Source organism: Diospyros lotus, chromosome 1, assembly GCF_014633365.1.
Source record: "Diospyros lotus cultivar Yz01 chromosome 1, ASM1463336v1, whole genome shotgun sequence".
In the NCBI taxonomy this organism is placed as follows: domain Eukaryota; kingdom Viridiplantae; phylum Streptophyta; class Magnoliopsida; order Ericales; family Ebenaceae; genus Diospyros; species Diospyros lotus.
Window position 1 is genome coordinate 33202117 of NC_068338.1, and position 23034 is coordinate 33225150.

General features: G+C 38.9%; 2 protein-coding genes across 6 annotated transcripts; one reads left to right on the top strand and one right to left on the bottom strand.

Moving 5' to 3' along the window:
- The first annotated feature begins 2 nt into the window (after positions 1-2).
- LOC127804565 (uncharacterized) lies at positions 3-22075 on the top strand. 5 transcript variants are annotated; one of them, XR_008023686.1, is made up of 7 exons: positions 3-820; positions 6582-7027; positions 8555-8742; positions 9504-9570; positions 9654-9727; positions 20396-20595; positions 21338-22075. XR_008023686.1 is itself a non-coding variant. In XM_052341441.1 (6 exons), the coding sequence occupies exons 1-5, from the start codon at positions 112-114 to the stop codon at positions 9690-9692; spliced, it is 1449 nt and encodes a 482-aa protein (XP_052197401.1). In that variant the 5' UTR covers positions 3-111; the 3' UTR covers positions 9693-9727; positions 18078-18833. The 5 variants fall into 5 exon arrangements, 1 of the variants encoding a protein (XP_052197401.1); XR_008023685.1 differs by lacking the exon at positions 21338-22075 and adding an exon at positions 9871-10028 and having other exon boundaries at positions 20396-20692; XR_008023684.1 differs by lacking the exons at positions 20396-20595; positions 21338-22075 and adding exons at positions 9871-10028; positions 18078-18833.
- Positions 18774-21638, bottom strand: LOC127790336 (transcription factor RF2b-like). Its single transcript, XM_052319832.1, has 4 exons — positions 21172-21638; positions 20373-20505; positions 19855-19939; positions 18774-19326 (listed from the first exon to the last, which is right to left on the bottom strand). Exons 1-4 carry the CDS (start codon positions 21636-21638, stop codon positions 18884-18886), a joined length of 1128 nt encoding a protein of 375 aa, XP_052175792.1. The 3' UTR covers positions 18774-18883.
- Positions 22076-23034: the final 959 nt, after the last annotated feature.

Sequence of the window (23034 nt, forward strand, 5' to 3'; positions counted from 1 at the left end):
CTTCTAGCCGCCGAATTATTTTTGCGAACATTCGTGAACATTTTGAGGACTTCATCCCTAAATCTTTCACAAGTTAGGGTTTTGATTTGTCGTTTGCGCTACAATTTGTAAATGGACGTCGATGTGGCCCGTTGGATTTTCGAGTTCCTCCTCCGGCAACCGGTGGACGACCGCACGCTGAACGCTCTACTTCGTGTTCTGCCACTGTCGAACGCGAATTCGAGTTTGAAGAAGGCAATGCTACTGCGAAGAATCGAGTCGGAGATTGCAAAGCGCTCGGTTTCAGAGAAAATTCTCACGCTATTGGAACACATCGAGCAGTTGGAGTACGAAGAGGGGGTTGGGGTTTCGGAGGCAATGAAAGGGGCGTATTGCGCTGCTGCCGTGGATTGCACAGTGAGATTTCTGGATGAGAGCGAGGGCAAGGGCAAGGGCAGGAAGTATTCTGATGCGGTGAAAAGGATATGGAGAGATAGGGTGTGGAAGATGGAGAAGTCGGAGAAGGTGGGATTAGTTTCGGAGGGATTGTTGAGTTGGAAGGACGAGGTTGAGGCGGCGGTCGTGGATGCCAGTGTTGGTGCAAATGCGCAACTAAGGAATAGGGTGAATGACGCGTTGGAGGATGTACAAGCCTATGTTGCAGAAGCGTGGGAGAGTTTGGGTCCGCCGTTTCTTGAAATGGTGACGGAGAAAGCGATTGACCATACAATGACGGAAGAGTTGGGACGTGGCAATGACCAAATGCGGGATCCAGTCGGAGAGAAAGCACCTTCTTTGCCGGATTCACGGCAGGATTTGACTGCCACTAGCGTCATTAGTGGTGATTTTTCTGAGCTTCATTCTTCTTTTTATCTCTTTAAGCCATAATTCATCACCGCGGAGTTATATTATGATGATATCGGGGTTTTCTTGGTAGATACTAATTTCATAAGGTGAAAACCAAAATGAAAAAAGAAAAGAGGGAATTTTCTGTGGTTTTTGACTTGTCAATGATAATGAATGTTCTTATATCTTGCAGCTTTTTAGGACGCCTTTGGGTGTTTTTTTGTGTCCTCTTTTCTTCCATATTCACGAATTACAATTTGTAATATTGTTTATATAATTTTTTGGCAACAAAATTGAAGAAAGAGGATATGTTCTCTTTTAGTGCTTATTTTCGTTAATCCCTTCATTATAAAGCCATAATACACCCATTGGCTTTATGTGACCTATACTTGTTTGCCTTCGTGTAGCACGACGGCTTTGCTTTTTTCCATTCACATTTAGTTGAGTAGACATTTTGTTGTTCAAGTGTTAAAGAGTATTTCGCAGCACTCCCTTAGATTCTCTCAACTCAAATAGCTCACCCTAGGCACTACCACACTCAAGAACACATCGATATTTGAAACACATAAGAGAATAACAAACACAACAAGAAAAACGCAAGGATTTATCCTAGTTCGGTCTCAAAATGAGACCTACGTCCAGACTGCTAGAGCACCACCAATCCACTATCTTGATAACCCTTAGGATGATTACAACGGGACTCTAAATTCTACCCAGCCCATATGCCCTGAAAGCTTATCAGAATTCTGAGATTACAAGCTATACCTAGCCTTTCTCTTTCACTCTCTCTCAATCCCAAACACAAGACAAAAACCGGAACATAACCTTCTCGGAAAGAGGTGCACTAAAGCTGATCTCTATCCCTAGCCCACGATCTATTTATAAACCATAGAGTCGAGGGTTACATGGAAATAACCAACTGCCCAATTGACCGAAACTAACTAAATTGGTCATTGGTCTGCTGCCCTTCTAGAAACATACTTTCTAGAAGAGAGATTAATTCTAACTCCACAACAAAAAAGAAACATGCAGCAATACAATGATACCGATTTACATCTATACTAATATAATACAAATGACACAACAAATTTTCCATCCATTTGTACTTTGATTAGTCTTCTTCTTTAGTCTTTCACTATCTTTCGCTGCACTGCCCCTTCACTTTCCTCCTGGATCTATTTGCAAAATCCTCATGCAGTGCTTCAGCTTAGCTGTAGGAACTGGTTTTGTAAACGTATCTGCAACATTGTCTTCCCCTGCAATCTTGGTTAGAAAAACAGTTTTATCTTCAACTATTTCTCTTATAAAATGATGTCTTACATCTATATGCTTAGTCCTTTCATGGTGTTGGTTTTTTGATAAGTGAATGTCACTTTGACTATCACACATCAAAGTAGCCTTAACTTCTACCCCTAGGAGCTCACTAACTAGACCCTTAAGCCACACAGCTTCCTTAATTGCATCTGAAACAGCTATGTATTATGCCTCGGTAGTGGACAATGCTACCATATGTTGCAAGCCTGACTTCCAACTAATTGCAGAGTTCTACAGTACAGCCTAAAGACATAGTCGGTTGTGGATCTCCTTTTGTCTATGTCAGCAGCATAGTCGGTATCCGAGTATCCTAGGATGCTAGCTTCCTCTCCTAATTTAGCTCCACCATAGGTTAAAGCATTGTTTATAGACCCTTTGATGTATCTGAACATCTATTTCACTGGCATCCAGTGAGATTTTCCTGGGTTTGCCATAAACCGACTAATGTCACTCATCCCATGTGCCAAGTCGGGTCGAGTACACACAATGCTGTACATGATGCTACCTACTGCACTTGAATAAGGGATATGATCCATTTCCCTCTTCTCTTCTTCATCTTTAGGGGATTGATTTAGAGATAACTTGAAGTGGGCAGCAAATGGCAGACTGACTGCCTTTGCCTCAGCCATTTTGAATCTAGCTAACAACTTTGCTAAGTAGGATTTCTGAGAAAGATATATCTTCCTATGATGCTTATCTCTTGAGATTTCCATCCCTGGAATTTTTCTAGCTTCCCCTAGCTCTTTCATTACAAATTCAGCCTTCAGCTTTTTCTTGAGAAGTTGAATTTCTTGAGTGGACTGACTTGCAATGAGCATGTCATCCACAGAGGGCAAAAAATATATGGAAATATTAGAAGAGATATATTTAAAATAGATGCAACAATCATAGGAGCTTCTAAAATACCCTTGGCCTAACATGACCGAATCAAATTTCTAATACCATTGCCTTGGGGACTGCTTAAGTCCATACAAGGACTTTCTAAGCAAGCATACTTTCTCCACCTCTCCCTTAGCTTCAAAACCTTTCGGTTGATCCATCAAAATCCTCTTCCTCTAAGTCCCCATGAAGAAAGGCGGTTTTTACATCCATTTGCTCAAGATATAAGTCTAATTGAGCAGTGATAGCTAAGAGAATTCTTATTGAAGTGTGTCTCACAATCGGAGACAACACTTCATTGAAATCAACTCTCGGCACTTGAGTGAAACCCCTAGCCACCAGCCTGGCCTTAAACCTAGGCTTAGAATTCTCTCCTGCTCCCTCTTTAATTTTATACAGCCATTTGTAGCCTACCACACGCTGTCCTCTTGGTTTTTCAACCAATTCCCAGGTGTGATTCTTCTTAAGAGATGCAATTTCAGATTGCATGGCTTCCAGCCAGTTATTTGCATCCTTTGAGGCCATTGCCTCTTCATAGGTAAGAGGCTCCTCTCCTTTGGATTCTGCAACACTATTGAATGCATAAGCTACTAGGTTTGAGTAACCATACCTTTGGGGAGGCCTACGGGATCTAGGCTGCCTATCTCTTGTCACGTTATACCTATCAGGATTAGGGAGTTCTCTCAAGCTTGAGTTTGCGTCGCTGTCACCTTCTTCCTCTTCCATTTGGGAAGATTCTTGATCTTGGTCATGGTTACTTAAAGGTTCAGGATCAGGAATCTCATGTTCGAAATTTGAGACATCTTGAGTCAGATTTGGGGTTGCATCAGGAATCTCCACCTAAATTGATTCTTCAGATTCTTCCTGATTAGGCTGAGTTTCATGACTTCCTAATTTTATGGTAGAATCTTCATCAAATGTTACATCTCTAGTAAATATGGTCCTTGGTCCATCTGATTCTAAGTTCCATAGCTTGTAGCCTTTAACACCTGATGGGTAACCAATAAACATGCATTTCTTAGCCCTAGGTTCTAGTTTACCTTGCTTTACATGAGCATATGCTAGGCAACCGAAAACTCTAAGATGGGCTAAGCTTGGTTTATGACCGGTCTATTTTTCATAAGCGGTTTGGAGGTTGATAGCTTTTGAGGGTGTTCTATTAAGGACGTGGGCTGCAGTAGCAACCGCTTCCCCCAAAAAGTCTTGGGTAATCCTTTTGATTTTAGAACATATACCCACAACATTCTTGAGAAATCATCTATGATTGATAGGAAGTATCGAGAACCCCCATGGGTTTTTGTTTGGGCTGGACCCCATAAATCTGAATTTATGTAATCTAGGGGTCCTTTAGATGAATGGATTGCTGTTTTGCTGAATTTTACTTTGGCTGCATTACTTAAGATGCAGGATTCACATTTATTTAATTCTAGAGACTGCCCTAAATCTAGAATACCCTGGTTTGCAAGTTCCTTGAGCCTTTGCTTACTTATATGTGACATTCTTAAATGCCATAGACTTGCTTTGGATCTAGAATTAACGCTAGCAGTTGTAGCTTCACCACATAAAGTGGTGGCCTGCAATAGGTAGATTCCATTATTTAAAACAACCCTCATGCAGATTAAGGATCCCTTTGAAATCTGGATAGATCCACCTCACCTTTAAACTTAAAACCATTTCTATCTAGCTCTCCAAGAGAAATCGGGTTTCTCTTCAAATCAGGGACATACCTCGCTGATGTGAGGGTTCTTAAGGAGCCATCATGAAGCTTTAACCTAATATCTCTTACTTCTTGAACCTTACATTCATGGTCATTGCCAAGCAAGACCTTTCGACCATTGATTTCCCTAAAGTTTTGCAACCATTGCTTTCTTGGGGTCATGTGAAAAGAGCAGCTAGAGTCAGGACCTACTCTAGGCTGTCTGAACATTCACTTACAATTAGAGTTTCCGAACTATCATAACCGGAGTCACAATAGTTTGCTCCTCCTCCTGAATTTTCTTTATTAGCTAAGTCCTTCTTTCTCTTTGGATAAAGCCGTTTAATGTGTCCTCTTGCTAACAGTAATAACACTTGATTGGGCCTTTTCCATTCCTAGATTTGGACCTTGATTTTCCCTTATTCTTTTGGTCTCTTTTAGTACTTCTTGACCTAACAGATAGAGCATCCCCTGGTGACGATTTATCATTCATCTTGAACCTAAGTTCTTTGAATTTAATGCACCTATGACATCTTCTAATGTGAGCTTGTCTCTGCCATGTTGAAGGATGTCTACAAAATTCTCATAAGACTTAGGCAGAGAGTATAAAAGGACTAAAGCTTTATCCTCCTCTTCATATTTCACTCGAATGTTCTCTAAATCTAGGCATAGCTTATTAAAATCATCTATATGATCATGCAATTTCTTGGATTCTTGCATTTTAAAATTAAAAAACCTGGCCTTTAAGAAGAGACGACTGGACAACGTCCTTTGGAGGTAGAGATCTTCAAGTTTCTTCCAAATTTTTGCCGTTGTCTTCCACTTCGAGATTTCCCAAAGTACTTTATCTCCCAGGCTTAGTATCAGAATATTATAAGCCTTTTTGTTGATTTCTTTCTGGGCCTTTTCTTGTTCTTCAATCACCACTGGTACTTCTTTCCCAGTAGTTGTGTCTGTTGTCTTGGCTTCTTGTTCCAGAGCTCTTTCGAGTCCTTGACTACACAGAGAAGAGCTTCCATCTTTATCCTCCATAGATTGAAGTCATTTGACCCATTGAATTTTTTTATGTCAAATCTGGAGGTAGACGACGCCATATCGATTTCTTGAGATGAGCGAGTTTCCTTGAGTTTCTTGAAAATCTTGATCGCCGAAGAAGACTTCTTGGCTCTGATACCACGTTGTTAGAGTATTTTGCAGCACTCTCTTAGATTCTCTCAACTCAAATAGCTCACCCTAGGCACTACCACACTCAAGAACACAACGATATTTGAAACCCATAAGAGAATAACAAACACAACAAGAAAAACGCAAGGATTTATCCTGGTTTGGTCTCAAAATGAGACCTACATCCAGACTGCTAGAGCACCACCAATCCACTATGTTGATAACCCTTAGGATGATTACAACGGGACTCTAAATTCTACCCAGCCCATATGCCCTTAAAGCTTATCAGAATTCTGAGATTACAAGCTATACCCAGCCTTTCTCTTTCACACTCTCTCAATCCCAAACACAAGATAGAAACCGGAACATAACCTTCCCGAAAAGAGGCGCACTAAAGCTGATCTCTATCCCTATCCCACGATCTCTGTTTATAAACCATAGAGCCGAGGGTTACACGGAAATAACCAACTGCCCAACTGACCGAAACTAACTAAATTGGTCACTGGTCAGCTGCCCTTCTAGAAACATACCTTCTAGAAGAGAGATTAATTCTAACTCTACAACAGAAAAGAAACATGCAGCAATACAATGATACCGATTTACATCTATACTAATCTAATAGAAATGACACAACATCAAGCTTTTCAAACATTTGAGTTATTCAATTTTATTGACAATGGAGGATTCTTGTTCACTATTTCAGAAATGCAGAAGGGTATTTTGCTGCCTAGGCGAAACCATGTTGCTGGAAGACGCTCTAGAAGAGTGATTTCTGGGACGTCTAGAAGAGTGAAGATCTTTGACGAGGATTTGGATGCAAGGGCATCATCCAACAATTATGGCTTCCTGCCTACCCCTGAAATTGATAAAGTACGTCAAGCACTTAGAACCAGTTCTTTGGAGTTACAAGAAGTGGTGAAAGATCCTCTTCCTGATGCACTGCAATTTGCTGGAAAAGTAATGTCTTGCATAGAGAGGGAAGTAGGACAGAATAAGGTAGGTGTAGATTCATCCAGTCCTTCAGTTGGCAGGAGTGCTGAACAGGCAAAGGCCAATGATCCTAATATAGGTAACCAATGTGCCGGTGTCCAGAATATTACACCTAAACCCAGCCTAATGGCGCAGAATAGTACTGCCCTCACTCATGAGGTAATTATTTAATGTTTTTATCATTCTCATCTCGTAAGTTTGTTATGAACTTAGTTGCAAATGGGTTTCTTTGATCAAGTTTTTGGTATCCAGTTCAATAACACAAAATTACATAAGCACAACAAATTATGTATTGCTACTTTTCATCATTGTAATGCTTGTCATTTTTTGATTGTCGTGATTTGATTCCATCTGCTAGATTTGTCATTTAGCACCAATTTATTCCAAGTTACCACTTGCATATAGATTGCTGTTCAGTTCATATATCTGCTTGAACTTTTTAGCTTTTGGACTTTGCTTCAAGATATCGGCAAAAGCTGTAACTCCTTTTAAGCGTGTGAATTAATTTCCATGTGTGTGTTTTGATATGACTTACAAAGTGGTTTCAAGGTCTCCTGTCAGCATTCATCACCTTTTACCATGATTGCATTAATGCAGTTTTCAGCAAGCTTCCCCTACTTGATCTTGAAATTATTGTATCATTATGTATCTGCTTGTTGGTATATTTAAAGTTAGGAAGCATTCAGAATCTTTAGGATTTTGGGTTCATTTTTTCAAATCATTATATTTTATGCATTCAAACTCTTAGGTATGATATGAGTTATAAGGGCGTTATGGAAGATATGTCTATAGATAGAAATTATGGGTGAGCTAGCCTTCAGTAGCTGACCCCACCTAGTGGGATTAAGCCATGTTATGTTGTTGTATTGTGTTGAATGCATGATATGCATTATAGTGGCCTTACAAAAGATATTGCCATAGATAGAGATCATCTGGCAAGCTAGAGTTCGTGTAGTTTATCCCACTTTGTAGGAATGTGTGATTAAGGCTTGATATGTTCTTTCTTTTGTTGTATGTAGTAAACTTGACTTTACTATGGCATTTCACATATATTATTGCCAGTCTAAAAGTAATTATATGATCATGACCTAATAATTAGTTATACTATCATCAAATCATGTAGCTTTCAAAGTGGTAAGTGGAGTTAGTTATGAAATAGGTATAGTCACTTGTTGGGACAAAAAGAATAAATTAGATAGCTAAGAAAAAGTACTAATTGGTTGCCTTAAAAAATACTTCTGAACGTATTCTGATCCTTATGAGTCTGCTATAAATTCAGAAGTTTCTTTTATTGTCTGGAATCTGAGATAGGAACTTGATTTCTTATGGGTAAAGAAATAAAGAATCACAATACTTACGCCTTTAGGCAGAAATATCTACCACCTTTATCTTTATTTATGTTTTGATAAGTATCATGTGCCACCTTTATTATATGATGCCATTCAAATGTGCTGAAGCCTGATATGATCATAACTACAAGGTCTGCACTGTATCTCCAGGCCTTCTCGTTAAAGGATTATTATTTTTTTAAATGTTTTCATGTATTACTGGAAAATGGGTCCTTTCAATCCAAGATGATCCACTATCCAAATTAATGAGAATTGAGAAATGTAAGAAGTGCCCCTTCAGTGTTATGTTTACATTTAAAATTTACAAATGTATTGTGAAAGTACTTTGTTTTCACAGTGGGATGATTCTGCTGAAATGTTAGCTGAAGTTTCACCTGAGAGCAGTGGTAGACTTCATTTGCCTACCTCAAAGACAAGGGTTGTTTCTCCATTGAAGAAGTATGAAATTACAAAATTTGCAAGGAGGAGAAGAAAAAATAGGTGGAGTATACTTGAAGAAGACACTTTGAGAACTGGTGTGCAGAAGTAAGTCATTCTTTTGCATCTCTGAAGCTTTTTCTGGAACTTAATTTATCTGAAGATGAAAGAAACATATTGTCCAATTCGGTTATTGTACTCATCAGGTTTTTTCATATAAGTGAACATCTGTATTATGTTTTCCTTTTTTATCCATTGAAATGAGTTTTTTAATGCTACGTCGTATATTATCATTTTTATATGTAGAAATTGTTAGGACCCCTGTTAGTCATACTTACCAGAGGCTTAGAAGGAGGGGGGGGGGGGGGGGGGGAATAGGGGCAGCCAAGGAAAATGACTCAAGGGCAAAAGAGTCACATTCGGTTAGGGAGGGAACATCCCCTCACGTGACTACAATGGACTGAGGATTACATATAAAAGGGAAGAGGGAAGGAGAGAGAAGATAGGTAGAGAATTTGGAAGGAATCGTGGGAGAGAGAAGGCCCTCTTGAATAGGTCAATTTTGTTTTCCTTTGTTTGTATACGATCATGGCTACTGCTGTAAGCCTCTGTAATCGAAAAATTCCTACTGTTATATTGCTAAATTCAATCAATAGAGAGAGGTTTCTATCAGAAATGTCTACTTTGTTCCTGAAAATGATCCTAGTTTTGCTACCCAGAGAGAGATGAGTTAAGACATTGGGAAGAACATTTGTTTTTGTTTTCTTTGAGGTCTGTTTTAGGCAAACAATTAGGTAATATGTTTGTATGTAATGCAAATTCCATCATGTATTTATTTATTTTTGATAGATATTTATTTTCCTTTGAAGGTATGGTAAAGGGAACTGGAAGTTGATCTTGAATTCATATCGTGACATATTTGAGGAGAGAACTGAGGTGAGAAGATTATGGTCATTTACAGTGCCATTTGATTTTATGTTCATTCTCTTTCTATTCAATATTGGATATTATTTGGTTAGGGTGATTTGAAGGACAAATGGAGAAACATGACAAGATAATGATTGAAATGTAGTCTGCAGTTGCTTCTGTTGAGGTATGCCCTATTGTGTTGCCTTTCTCCTTCTGTAACACCTAAGTTTACTGGAGTCATTTAAAACATGAAGAGTTGAGGATAAATTCCCCTTAGGTACTTTCTAGGATATTTGTTAATCATGTTCTAATGTTCCTCTGTGACAGGAAGGTCATAGTTTTGAGTGTGAAAACACTATTTGCAACATAAGGGTAAGATTGCATGCAAAAATGACCCTCACTCAATCCTCATGTAAGGGGGGAACCACATGCACTGGAGATGCCCTTTTTATGTTCTACACGTGCAGTCCATGTCCTACAAAGAGGTTCAAAGTTGATTTTGTCTTTATCGTTCTCATGATGGTTCCTGAAAGTTGACTTTTGTCTCAACAGTTATCACATCTAAATAACTAGAAGGATAATTGCTCAAAGTTGAGTTTGTCTTCACAGCATTCTAGTCTATATGATAGATCTTTTGATAGATCTTCAAAAGATAAAGAAAACATTTGAGCATAGCAAGTACGCCAGATACTCAATATATTGCAGTGTAAAGGGCAACTCAGTGCATAAAGCTTCCTCTGCAAAAGGATCAGGGAGTGTACCCTAGATTGCAATGGAGTAATCTTTTTAATGCTGCTCTAAGACCACCCTTTAATGCAGTGATTTAATTTGTTATGATTATACTTTTATTGGCTGTTAATGAATTCCATGATGAGCAGCACACCATGTTTTATGTTTATGACAAGATGGCCTCTGAAAGATTACATTCAGATTAGGGCTCACTATCTTCTAGACATAAGCATCTCTGCCTGCTTATCTAGGATCAAAGGCTCTCTTTTCTTCTATGGATTCATATACTTGAAAGACTTCTTAAGAACTTCAGGTCCACACTATTGGAACAATAAGACTATGTTCTTTTTGCTGTTTTCAAGTCATTTTTAGTTTTTGATTTTCTGAAATAATGAAAACGGGTTCTCTTTATTATTTTTAAAAATGCATTTTTGAAAAAAAAAAAAAAATTGTAAAGAAAACTCAAAACAACAAAAGATTGTTTCGAGTGTTTTCATTCAAAACAAACTCTAAACTCAAAACACATTTATTTATTCATATTTTATGATTGTAATGGAAAAAAATATTACAAAATTCATTAACTTTAAAAAATATATATATTTAATAATATATGAACATTAAATATTTTTAATTTACTAAATAATCAAATTTATTGAATAAAATATCATTAAAAAGTTATTTTCAAAATTTCAAAGAGAACGCGTTTTTCAATTTTTTATTTTGAAAAATAGTTTTTCAAAATGACAAAAAGAACGCGTTTTCAATTTTTTAAAAATAGATTATCAAAATAGAAAACTGAAAATGAATTCAAAACTTAAAACTGAAAATGGAAAAGTAAAGAGAACACAGCCTAAGTCTTTGCCTTGGTCATTGAAAAGTATTGCTGCTGAAGAAAGTGGGTTGTAGTAGTTTGTCTGAAATTGTATCTTCAGCATGTCATAAACTATTGTTCAATGTAATGAACTGTCACGGCCTGGTCGTGACTAGTCGTTCTACTAATTCCGAAGTGAATGAGGAGCAAGAACATAATAGAGTAGAGAAAGAAGGAAGAGAAACGAGAGGGAGAATAGAGAGAGATGTAGAGGAAGGTTAGAAGTAGGAAGAAATTCAGATTCTATTTCATGATAGTCTCTCCAGAGAGCCTTGGAGAGGATACACACTAGTCGGAGGTAGGATAGGCTTGCTATAGTAGATCCTATTTCCTCTTTCGGTTACAACCAACCTTTTTGTCTTATTCGCCTCATTACACGTGGGCCCTAAGGTCAAACTAATTCTCAATAGAAAATGACAGTAAGATAACTAAGAATTACAACAGTAAGAAATAACAGAAATTACAACTATGAAGAAATTTAAAAAATTGAACAAGCTGGGTTCATCTCGTGACAATTCTCCCCCCTTAACAGATTTATTGTCCTCAAGAAATCCCGAGGAGGTTGGCGGATCTAGGAAACTGTTTGAGTAAATCAGGCAAGTACTCCTAGGAGTTGTTTTCTGCTGAGCTCCCCTTCCATTTTATCAACACTTGAATGAGTGGGGCTCCTTGATGGTAAATTATCCTCTTGTCCAGTATAGTCTCCGGCTCTTCCACCCTATTCCCTTCATTTGGCAGTGAAGGCAATGCTAGGTTCACCGGTTCAGTACCCACTGCCTTCTTCAAGAGGGAGACATGAAAGACGGGGTGTATGTGGGATTCTTCAGGGAGTTGTAACCGGTAGGCCACTTTCCCCACCTTAGCCAATATAGTAAAGGGCCCATAGTATCAAGGACCGAGCTTAGATACTTGCCCCCATGTGATTGATTTCAGGTGAGAATGTTTCAGTCTCAAATACACTTTCTCCCCTACTGTAAACTCTCTATCGCTTCTTCTCCGATCAGCCACCTGCTTCATTTTGTTTTGTGCAGACGCCAATTCCTATTTCAACTGCCATAATATTCCTCTCATTTGTTGTAAATATTCCTCAACCGAGGCTGTAGTGGTGTGATCCCTCATAGCTGGTAAGAGAGGTGGTTTATATCCAAAAAGAGCCTCAAATTGTGACATTTTGAGGGAAGAGTGGTGGTTAGAGTTATACCACCACTGAGCTAAAGTCAGCCACCGATGCCACTCCTTAGGTTATAGGATACACATACACCTCAAATATGTTTCCAAACTTTGATTCACCCTTTCAGTTTGCCCATCTGATTGAGGATGATAAGCTATTGACATACTCAATTTAATTCCCAGTGCCTTCATGAGTTCTTGCCACAAGAGACTTGTAAAAATCTTATCACGATCTAATATTATCGTCTTAAGAACCCCATGCAGTGCCACCACCTGGTCTAAGAAAACCCTGGCCACCTCTTTGGCTGTGTAGGGATGGGCAAGCCTTATAAAATGGGCAAGTTTGGTTAACCTATCGATGATTACCAGAATGCTGTCCCTTTCTTCTGACTTCGGCAAACCCTCAACAAAATCCATTGAAATACTAGACCAAGCCTGTTCGGGTATGGGCAAAAGTTGCAGTAGTCCCGGGTAAGCTACATTTTCATACTTGCATCTCTTGCAAGTGTCACAAGCTAGCACAAACTCTTTCACTTTGTCTTTAGCTTTGGCCAATGGAAGAGTTGTTTCACTCGTAGGTATGTGTTTTGAATCCCCAAGTGTCCCCCTATTGGAGATTCATGTAGGGCTTGCAAAATCTTTCTCTTGAGGCTGACACTATTGCTAATTACAACCCTGCCTTCATACCTTAGTAATTCATCCACCAATGTATACCCCTCCTGTTCCTCGGATCCCACTGCCAATCTTTCTAACAACTCCTTCACCTTTTCATCCCTTTCATAGTTGCATATTACCTTTATGCACCAGTCTGGAATTACAACCATCATAGCTGCATTACTTCCTTCTTCATGACACCTCGAGAGTGCATCTGCTACCTTATTCTCCTTACCCATCTTATACTGGATTGGGTAGTCCAGGCCCATTAACTTGGCCATCCCTTCTTTTTATAGCTAAGTTTGAAGTTTCTGTTGCAGTAGAAATTTCAAACTTTTCGTGATCGGTTTTGATCACAAACCTGCCTTCTTCCAGGTAATGCCTCCATTTGTCCACCGCCATTAATACCGCTATGAATTCCTTCTCATATATGCTGAGCCCTTGATGTTTAAGGCTCAAGACTTGACTTAGGAATGCCAACGGCCTTCCCTCCTGTACCAGTACTGCCCCAACTCCAGTCCCACTTGCATCCGTTTCTTTCACAGTCCCAATACTGTCACCCTGCTCATGGCCTCCTTCAACTTCTCAAAGGCCTCTTCTGCTGTAATATCCCAACTGAACCCCCCATTTTTCAGCAAATTTGTTAAAGGTTTGCTAATGGTTCCATAGTTCTGTACAAACTGACGGTAGTATCCGGTTAAACCTAGAGATCCCCTTAGGGCCCTAAGTGAGGTCAGCCTTGGCCAATTTATCATAGCTTCTACCTTCCTTGGGTCGGTGCTAACTCCTTCCTTTGATATAATAACTCCAAATACTCCACCTACCCTCGACCAAATGCATACTTAGATTTCTTAATAAAGAGCTGATTAGATTTGAGAATATTAAGGGTAGTTCTAAGATGGTTTAAGTGTTGATCAAAGGTAGGGCTATAGATAAGTATGTCATCAAAGAATACAAGTATAAATTTTCGAAGATGTGGTTCAAAAATTCTGTTCATGAGGGATTGGAAAATAGTTGGGGCATTGGTGAGCCCAAATGGTATCACCAAGAATTCAAAGTGCCCTTGGTGGGTCCTAAAGGCTGTTTTATGGATATCTTTAGGTTTCATCCTAATTTGGTGATATCCCAAACGTAAATCCAGCTTAGAAAAGTATTGGGCATGATGAAGTTCGTCCAAAAGGTCCTCTACCAATGGTATGGGAAATTTATCCTTAATGGTCATGGCATTAAATTGGTGATAGTCCACAAAATCAATATGATCCATCTTTTTTTTTTTTTAACTAATAGGACTGGAGAAGCAAAAGGACATTGGCTAGGTCGGATGATAGCTTGTTGAAGCATGTCCCTAATCATTTTTTAGATCTCATTTTTTTGAACTGGGGGGTATCGATAGGACCTACTGTTAACAGGTTCCATGTTGGGTTTTATATGGATGGAATGGTCAAACAATCTGGTTGGGGGTAGAGATTTAGGTTCAACGAAAAATCCTCATATTCTATCAGCAGTTTATTAATGATCTCTGAGTAGTGTACTTGATCTGGACTTCCTTGGGGTGTGCTGACAATTAGGCCGATCTCACTCTGTATCGTTTGATCTCCCGGCCCTTCCTCCATGGCCACCATTGAGAAAAATTGTACCTGCTGATTCCATCTTCCTTTGAACACTCTTTGTAGCTTTTTCCCAGAGATCATCTTACAATTTTCAGTCTCCTTATCCCTAGATAAAGTCATCCTCCTTCCTTCCTTCTCAAAGGATACTTCCATCTTGTTAAGATCAAAGCTGATGGGGCTTACCCTTTTTATCCAATCTACTCCAAGGACCACATCACAACTCCCCAATTGTAGTAGCCTTAAATCTGCCTCAAACTTCTGCCCTTGCATTTCCCAACAAAAGCCGTTGCAAGATAACTTGGTCAACACCTTTTGGCCATTGGCTAGTGTTCTAAAAATCGGCCTAGGTGCCTAGCCGCTGCGAATATGGCCCAGTTGGCCCCTCTAAGCGTTGGCCCAATTAATCGGGCGGTGGGGGCGCCTAGGCGGCCCAGGCGTCGCCTAGCCGACTGGGACGCCTAATTTTTGGGTTTAAATCTTACCCTTCATCGATTTCGAAGCCTCTCTTACTCCTTTCAGCCGTCTTGCCTTCTCATACTCCTCTCAGCCCAAGGCCATCGTTGCCTCAACGCTGCTAGTACCTCTCGCTGCCTCCAGCTCCATTGTGACCTCCTCATCGCCTCTATCCCTGTCAAGCTCCATCTTGGTTGCCACGTCCTTGCTGCGTCAATGCCGCCGCCACTGCCACTGTCAAGCTCCATCTCTGCTTCCGCTTCTGACTCCTCCCTCTCTCTCTCTTTCTCTCTTGCATTGTTGGGTGTTAGTTGTTAGGGTTTATTATGTTATTTAATTTTCTTTTCTATTTATATGTTAGATATATATATATATTCTTTTCTATTTATATGTTAAATATATTAGATATATATATTTTTCTATTTCTATTTATATGTTAGATATATATATTAGATATATATATATTTTCATGCCACTTTCAACTTTGATTTAATTGAAAATAACATCAAGTTATATCACAAAGTTAAAAAAAAATAAAAAAACCAACAGTTTACCTAAGCCCGCCTAGGCGCCAGGACCCAGGCCCCAGCCTAGCGCCTAGCGCATTTTAGAATACTACCATTAGCCACTGTCACACTCAAGGGAGGTGTCCCTGCAAGCGGGCACTTCAACCTTCTAACCGTGCTTTTATCAAGAAAGTTGTGGATACTTCCACTATCAATTAGGATCATGAGGTTACCTCCTTTGACTTGTCTCTCCACCTTAATGATTTTGCTGTTAGCTACTCATTTCAAGGCGTGAATGGAAATCTCTCCATTATCTTCCCCTTTAATGTCCTCGCAATCCCCTTCTTTTATCTCTCCTTCGTCCTTATCATCATTCCCTTCTAGTAGTAGGATATGTCTTTTGTATTGATGCTCGACGTGGTATTTATCCCCACAACGGAAGCAGAGGCCAGCTAACCTCCTCTGTTCTCTCAATTGATCCCCAAGCGACAGTGAGCTTGTGCCCACTCCACTTCTACTCCCACTGTTTACCTTTACTAGCTCTCTAGTGTATCTTTTTCCCCCCAAGTTAGAGGCTCCAACAACCATTCCCTTTGTTTGCTGCCTTTGTTTTTTTAATAGAGCCTCCACCGTCAATTCCTGTAGACGAGCACTCTCTGCTGCTTGTTCTACAATTTGAGGCCTCAACACCTTAACCATCAGCCTAAGCTCCTCATTGAGCCCACTTAAATAGCTAGACACAAAGTATGTTTCTGATAAATGGGGTTTATGTTGAATCATGAGAGACCCTAACTCCTCAAAATGTACTTGATATGATTCTACACTCTCGGTCTGTTTGAGCTTATTAAACTCTTCTATGACATCCACCATGCTTTTTTTCCTGAATCTTTCACATAGCTTCTCTGAGAACTCCACCCAAGTACAATCCCTTCTCAGCCTTATGCACCCTTGATACCAGGCATCAACCACCTCATTGAAGTAAGCTGACGCCAGTGACACCCTTTGTCCGTCGGGAATGTTATACCAATCAAACATCCTCTCACATTTTCTTAGCCACCAACGGGGATTCACTTCCTCGAATGTGCAAATTTCCACCCGGGGCATGGGAAATCTCGATTGGTGGGGATTACCCGGATCATTCCTTCCTTGGTTAAGTAATCCTTCTAGCTCCTTCTCGGGGTCACCCTCAACCTCCAAGGCACCTTGTTCTCTAATTGCCCGATTCCCCTGTAGAATTGGCTCTGTTCTCTCCCTAGGAGGAAATTAGGGAGATATACTTGCCCTATTATGGTGGCCAAACATTAACATAAACTGCTGCATTTGGGTGGTCAGATCCTCTCGCACCCGCATTATGGAGCCTTCAAGTCTTTGCTTCAGCCCTTCCATGGAATTCTCTACCTTACAATCCATTGCCACAATCGCTTCATGACTCCGGTTGGCTCCTAACTCCAATTGCTCTATCCGATTCTGGGTGTCAGTCATAGTCGAGCTAAATTGATGTAGTTGCAACTCTAAGGCCTTCATTCGAGTTCCCTCCGCCATCATCTTTATCCTAGTGTTCGGCTGAGGATGGTGGCTCTGATACCAATTTGTCACAGCCTTGCCGTGACTAGTCGTTCTACTAATTCCGAAGTGATTGAGAGGAAGCAAGAACAGAACAAAGTAGAGAAAGAAGGAAGAGAAACGAGAGGGAGAACAGAGAGAGATGTAGAGGAAGGTTAGAAGTAGGAAGAAATTCAGATTCAATTTCATGATAGTCTCTCCAAAGAGCCTTGGAGAGGATATACACTAGTCGGAGGTAGGATAGCCCTGCTACAGCTGATCCTATTCCCTCTTTCGGTTACAGTCAACCTTTTTGTCCTATTCGCCCCATCACATGTGGGCCCTAAGGTCAAACTAACTCAAAAAATTTGAGCAAGCTGGGTTCATCTTGTGACATGAACAAAATTAAGTTCTTTAGGCAACAAGATATTGCGGTGATTGTTTCTCTGTGGATACTTAATTAGATGTGTTTCCTATGAGTAGTTTGAATGCAGATGGCTATTATATTTTCAGGGGGATTTGACTATTACCAGTTTTCTTGTGTGTGTTGTAGTTTAACTTTTCAGATTCTTGTGTTTAAATTTCATTTATAGTTCAAAAAATGGAAACTAAATCTCTTATTTGATTTTGACTGTCATCTTGAAAAATTTAAACACCATAAAATCCCGTTTGCTAAATTTATTATTAGTTTTGTTCTTATAGTGATATTGTTGTCTTTCTAAGTTAACGTAATATAATTTTGTTCTGCATATATGTACATATATATTTTTTGATTTTTTTTTCTTAATATATTCAATTCCTTGTAAAAGTACATGTTTTGAAAAGTTATTGAAGAAAATCTGAGTCAGAAAATGGAGAATGAAATGAACACACGTAAACACCAAAATAGTGTTTCCATATTTTGCTTTTTTTTTGTTTTGAAAATGTGTTAATTTTTTTGGAAACAAGAACACCCAGTTAATGGTTTTTATTGCCTTTTTACTTTTTGAATGAACACAGAAACCTCAAAACAACAAAGGAAACTAAAAAGGTTCCTAAACTTGCCGGAGTTTGTCAAGCCTAGCGCTAGCAGGCGACTTGTTTCTAGCAGCTGAAGCTTCTGCCAAGAGTTTCTCTTCCCTGAGCTCTTTAAATACTCTGGATGCATATATGAAGCTGAAACTCAAGTTTTGTGTGCTCGATGGCTTAGTAGCTACCTTTGTCCAATTAAATTGTGAATTATGAGTCTGTAAAGATTGTAAGTATGGCTATAATCCGAAATTTGAGTCTGTAAAGAAGTCCATGTAGAAAAGGATGCTTTGATAAAGAAATAATACATCGCATAGTGTGTACCATTCACAGTTTTCCCTCCGACAGAGGTCTTCACAGGATAATGAATGGGCAAAAGCAAGTGATATGCCACACATGATAACAATAGAACTTAATTGTTATATAGCTTGCGGTATTCCCAGATGTTGAAGGGTTTGATCTCGTCAGTTTTAACCTTTTTCCTCTAAATTTTCTTTGCATTAGTATACTCATTTAGATTTACCAATTTACCATCCACCATAAATTCTATTTCTAGTTTTTAATTATTTTATAAATGGATAATGGATTTGATGATGACCTCATAATGCTGCGTGTTATGGTACAGCACCGGTCTGACCAAAGAAGGATTTTTCCTTAATAGGATGCCAACGGAAGAGAACAAATAAGAATAGACCTTAATAGGATGCCAATGGAAGGGCAATTACAGACAACGATCAGAACCCTCTTTTAAATGGAATTTTTGCCAACTATCACCATGCTTGTGCAGCATTGTGAAATCAGGGAGTCTGCAGCTGTGTTGTGGAGCTGCTTTCACTGACAGAAAATGGAGGGCTTGACTCAAGCCCTTGTAAGCGACTAACAGAGTCAGTTTGCTCAGGGGGAGCCTGGACATTATTAGGCGGACAAGTGCAGCAACCTGACTGGCCGGAATTGTGGAATGGCCCCAACTGGGCGAGCACTGGAACTGATTTTCTTGGGATCGGGAAGAGGTTAGCTGCCGTAGATGGGGAGGGCGAGGCAGCAGCTGTAGGGCTGTAAGACATGGGTTCCAAGGTTGATGGAGAAGGCAAGGGGCTGTATTGCAGGGTTGATGGGGAGTTCAATGGGGTGTATGCCACACGCTGTGCTGCTGCTGAGCTGAAGGATTCAGATGGAGTTTGCTTATCTCCAGTGGCTATCTTGAACCTGTCAATCTCCTGCTTCAGAGCTTCGTTCAGAGCTGTTCACAACCAATCATAAACTAGGATTAGCTTTTGAGGTCTGTCAGGCTAAAAGGAACCAGAAAAAAAAAAAAAAAAACAGAAGATATCTAAAGCAAGAAAAGGACTCGATCAATTTGGTGCATTGAATGGACATAAAAGCTGCACCTAGAAACATTCCAGCATTAACCACTAGAGTGGTGGTGAGACTTGAAGTGCTTGGGAAAGGTTTCATATTCGAGTTTTATTTAGCATCTTCTCTCCTTTGTCTTCTAGAATCTGTTTGGTCGGTTTTTATGAGATTTTCCAAGATTTAGAGGGGAAGAGGCTAGTGATCCAGTCATCAAATCAAACCTAATGAATGGAGGGTAAGCTTACTACTTTTGCACATGGATGTCAACTAGTATTCGGACTTGCCTCTGGGAAGCTGCTTGCTTCCTGCTAGAAACATTCTTGCAGCTTCCCCACTAAAAATATTCAAGTAAGCTGCACTAAGAGCATGTATCTTGCTCATCTAACTTAAGAAGCCCTAATAAATCATAACTTACCTTCGCGCAACTGTGCCTGTTGCTTCATAGCCTGTAACCGGATTTTGAGCTGAGCATTTTCCGTTATCAGACATGTTGTGTCTCTCTGAATAGCAAAACAGGAAAGAAATCGGATTACAACTATAGCTTAGCTAATTTCAATGTTGCTTTGTATGTTTGCATGTACAGAAGTGTGTTTCTCGTAAAACAGATCTACAAATTAGCTGGCTATTAAACTAATGACACACCAAATCAATTAACAATTTCAAGGAAGCAGAATGCAGTGAGGTAAACCCGGTATATTGTGGCCAATGAATCCTTGGCACACTGGCAAAGGTAGAGAGGCCTGAAAACTTAGAACTTCTAGATTCAAACCCTGCCATATGCAGGTTTTTCATCTAATTTATTATTACCTTTATTTGTATTTATATTTATTGTTTATGAGTTGTTATAGTGTTTTATTGGGTATATTCATGCGGTTCATATTATTGCTGAATGAAATTTACTTGTATATATATATATATATATATATAAAAAACCTGGTATATTGTGAGTTGTGCAGAGAGATTGGTTGCTTCTGTTTGAAGGGACTGAACTCTTCGCTCAAGTTCTGCTATATAGCGAGCCTTCCTCTCCTTCGAACGCGCAGCGGACTGCCTATTTGCCAAAATCCTGAATTTCTCACAGCTAAACATGTCAGCAGAGCTCCCTAAGATAATTGATGTCAAAGGGTGATGACAGCGCCGGCCACAACGTTGTCGGGTAGGCTTAATTGCTTAATTTGCTCAACGCTTGTGGCTGTTTATATATTTGTTTAACAACAAACATGCCAAAAAATCTATAAGGTTGGGTTTGAAAAGAGAGTTTTTAAATGATGCCATTTCAAAATTGTGATTTTAAATATTTGTACTTTAAATTTTAAAATAATATCTTTGGAATCGTCAATTTATTTTTTTTAATTTCTTGAATCTAAATTTAGGATAAATTTAAACTTCAAATTAAATGTTTTCAACAATTAGGTAATCTAACATTAAATTTTAAATTTCAAATGACAGTATTTAAATTAAACCTAAATTTAAACAAGAAGTTGAATATAAAATTTTGGCCATAATTTTATACGAAAATGGACGTTAATATTTTGTGTAGTTAAATTTGCTGAAAATGTAGGTCGAGGAGGATGGAATTAATATATCAATTTCATTCCTTGTTCCTTTTAATTTTAAAGCAAAAGGAAGGTGGAATTAAAATTCGGCCAATCTATTATATTATGTTATATACTGTAGAAAGAATGCACAATGAAAATAAAAAGGAATGTACATATAAATGTATAACTCGCACCTCTTGACTCGCTTGGGGTCAACGGCCCAAATCTCGGCCAACTTTTCCGTGGAGATTGCATTCTTCACCTCATTCCTTTCCCCTAAACCCTCTAACAAGCTGCTATTTGGTTGTCGGTGCCTCACAATCTTCCCCGACCCACCACTGCCGCCGCCATTGCTTCCAGCACCATCATGATCCATCAAGTACCCGCCGCAGCCGCCGTCCCCAGTCGTCAGCTTCTGGATGTCGAGGAATGCGGAGACGAAATCATCCTCCGAACCCATCTCCCCCAGGCTTCCCTGTAGAAAGCAGCCGTCCGAGTTTGCACGCCGGTGGTGGGGGTTGAACCCCATTATCACAAAGGCCCTAGCCGCAGAGAGCGACGGCGACTCGAGGGTGGAAGCATTCTGAGAAGAAGCATTATTAGAAGCCGTATTATTATTGTTATAGTTATCGTAAGGGTTGGGGCTTGGTTGGCCTTGCATTTCGACAGGGAAATGCGTGGATTTACATGCTATTTTCTTTGAGACCCAAACGAATGGGGTTCAAAGAGAGAAAAAAGAAAGAAGTTTGGCTTGCTGTTTCTTTCGTTGTGGGTTCAACATGGCAGAGAAATGGTGCGCAAAGGTGGTTGCCGGGCCGCACCTGGCCGCGGCGCAGGGCGGCAATGCGGTTCTGGGGGGAGGAATTGTTGCGGAGACGCCAAAAGCTTGGGGCCGTTTCAGCCGACAACCGTCGAATCTGGGTGGTTTGAAGGATTGTGTCCGTATGGCACTTGCCGTCGAACATAAGGGACCGTGTAGGGATATTGTTTGTTTCTAAATAAAGAAACTCGAAGAAGAGAACGTAAAGAGGGTACCTAAAACCTACGTTTGAATCTTTTGACTTTTTTTCTCTATTGGGAGATTATGCTCATTTATTTCTCTATTTTTAGAGAAACACTGGAGAGATTATTAATTAATTGGTGCCGAATAATTCCGTATAATTAATTATCACTTCATAACAAGATTTATCTTTATTTGGTAGAATAATAATTTTTACTAAGTTTTGTCTCTAGACATGAAAGAGTAATGTGTCCAAAACCTAAATACCTTATAATAATAATAATAAAAAAGTTATGTGACCAAAAATATAATTCATTACTTTTTAATAACTGACTAATTAAGATATTAAAACATTCTCTACTGAGTCATCAAATAACCTACAACTTTTAGGGTATATTAAATTGCATTATTTATAAAATTCTAAACTTAATAAAGAACTTACAACTGGTGTGTGTATGGGCTTCAAGCCCACTATTAAGAAGTGGCACAACAGAGAAGTTCTTTAATCTAGATGTTTCAGAAAAAGTAAGGATTGTTAATTTGTACTTTTTTTTTTGATTTTTTAATTCTAATATTTTATTAAATAATTAAATCTTTCACTATAAAATATAGAATTTAATTTTAAAAATCTTAACTTTATATTATAAATTAAAAAATATTTCAAATTTTTTCTAAAAACAAATATTATGACTTTTAAAAATATTAAATGCTATCTAAGATATATTAAGTTATAAAATCAAAATAAGAAACTAAAATTTATTTTTTAAAACTGAACTAAACTTAATATTTTTATTCAATTAAATATATAAACAAAATGTTGCATGCTTATACTGATACACACGTATATTCTGATATGAAAGTCTCTGCAATTTTGTAAAAATTAAGGACCTCTTCGTTACAACTAAAATATCACTATCACTAGCGAAATATGCCTTTGCCGACTCTAGTTGATAGCATAATTAAATAATATTAGGAACGTAATTATCAAGAAAACCCAAGTAACGAGAGTGTCGTTTTATCTTATTTGGTTTTACCTTTTTGTTGTTTGGAACACCAA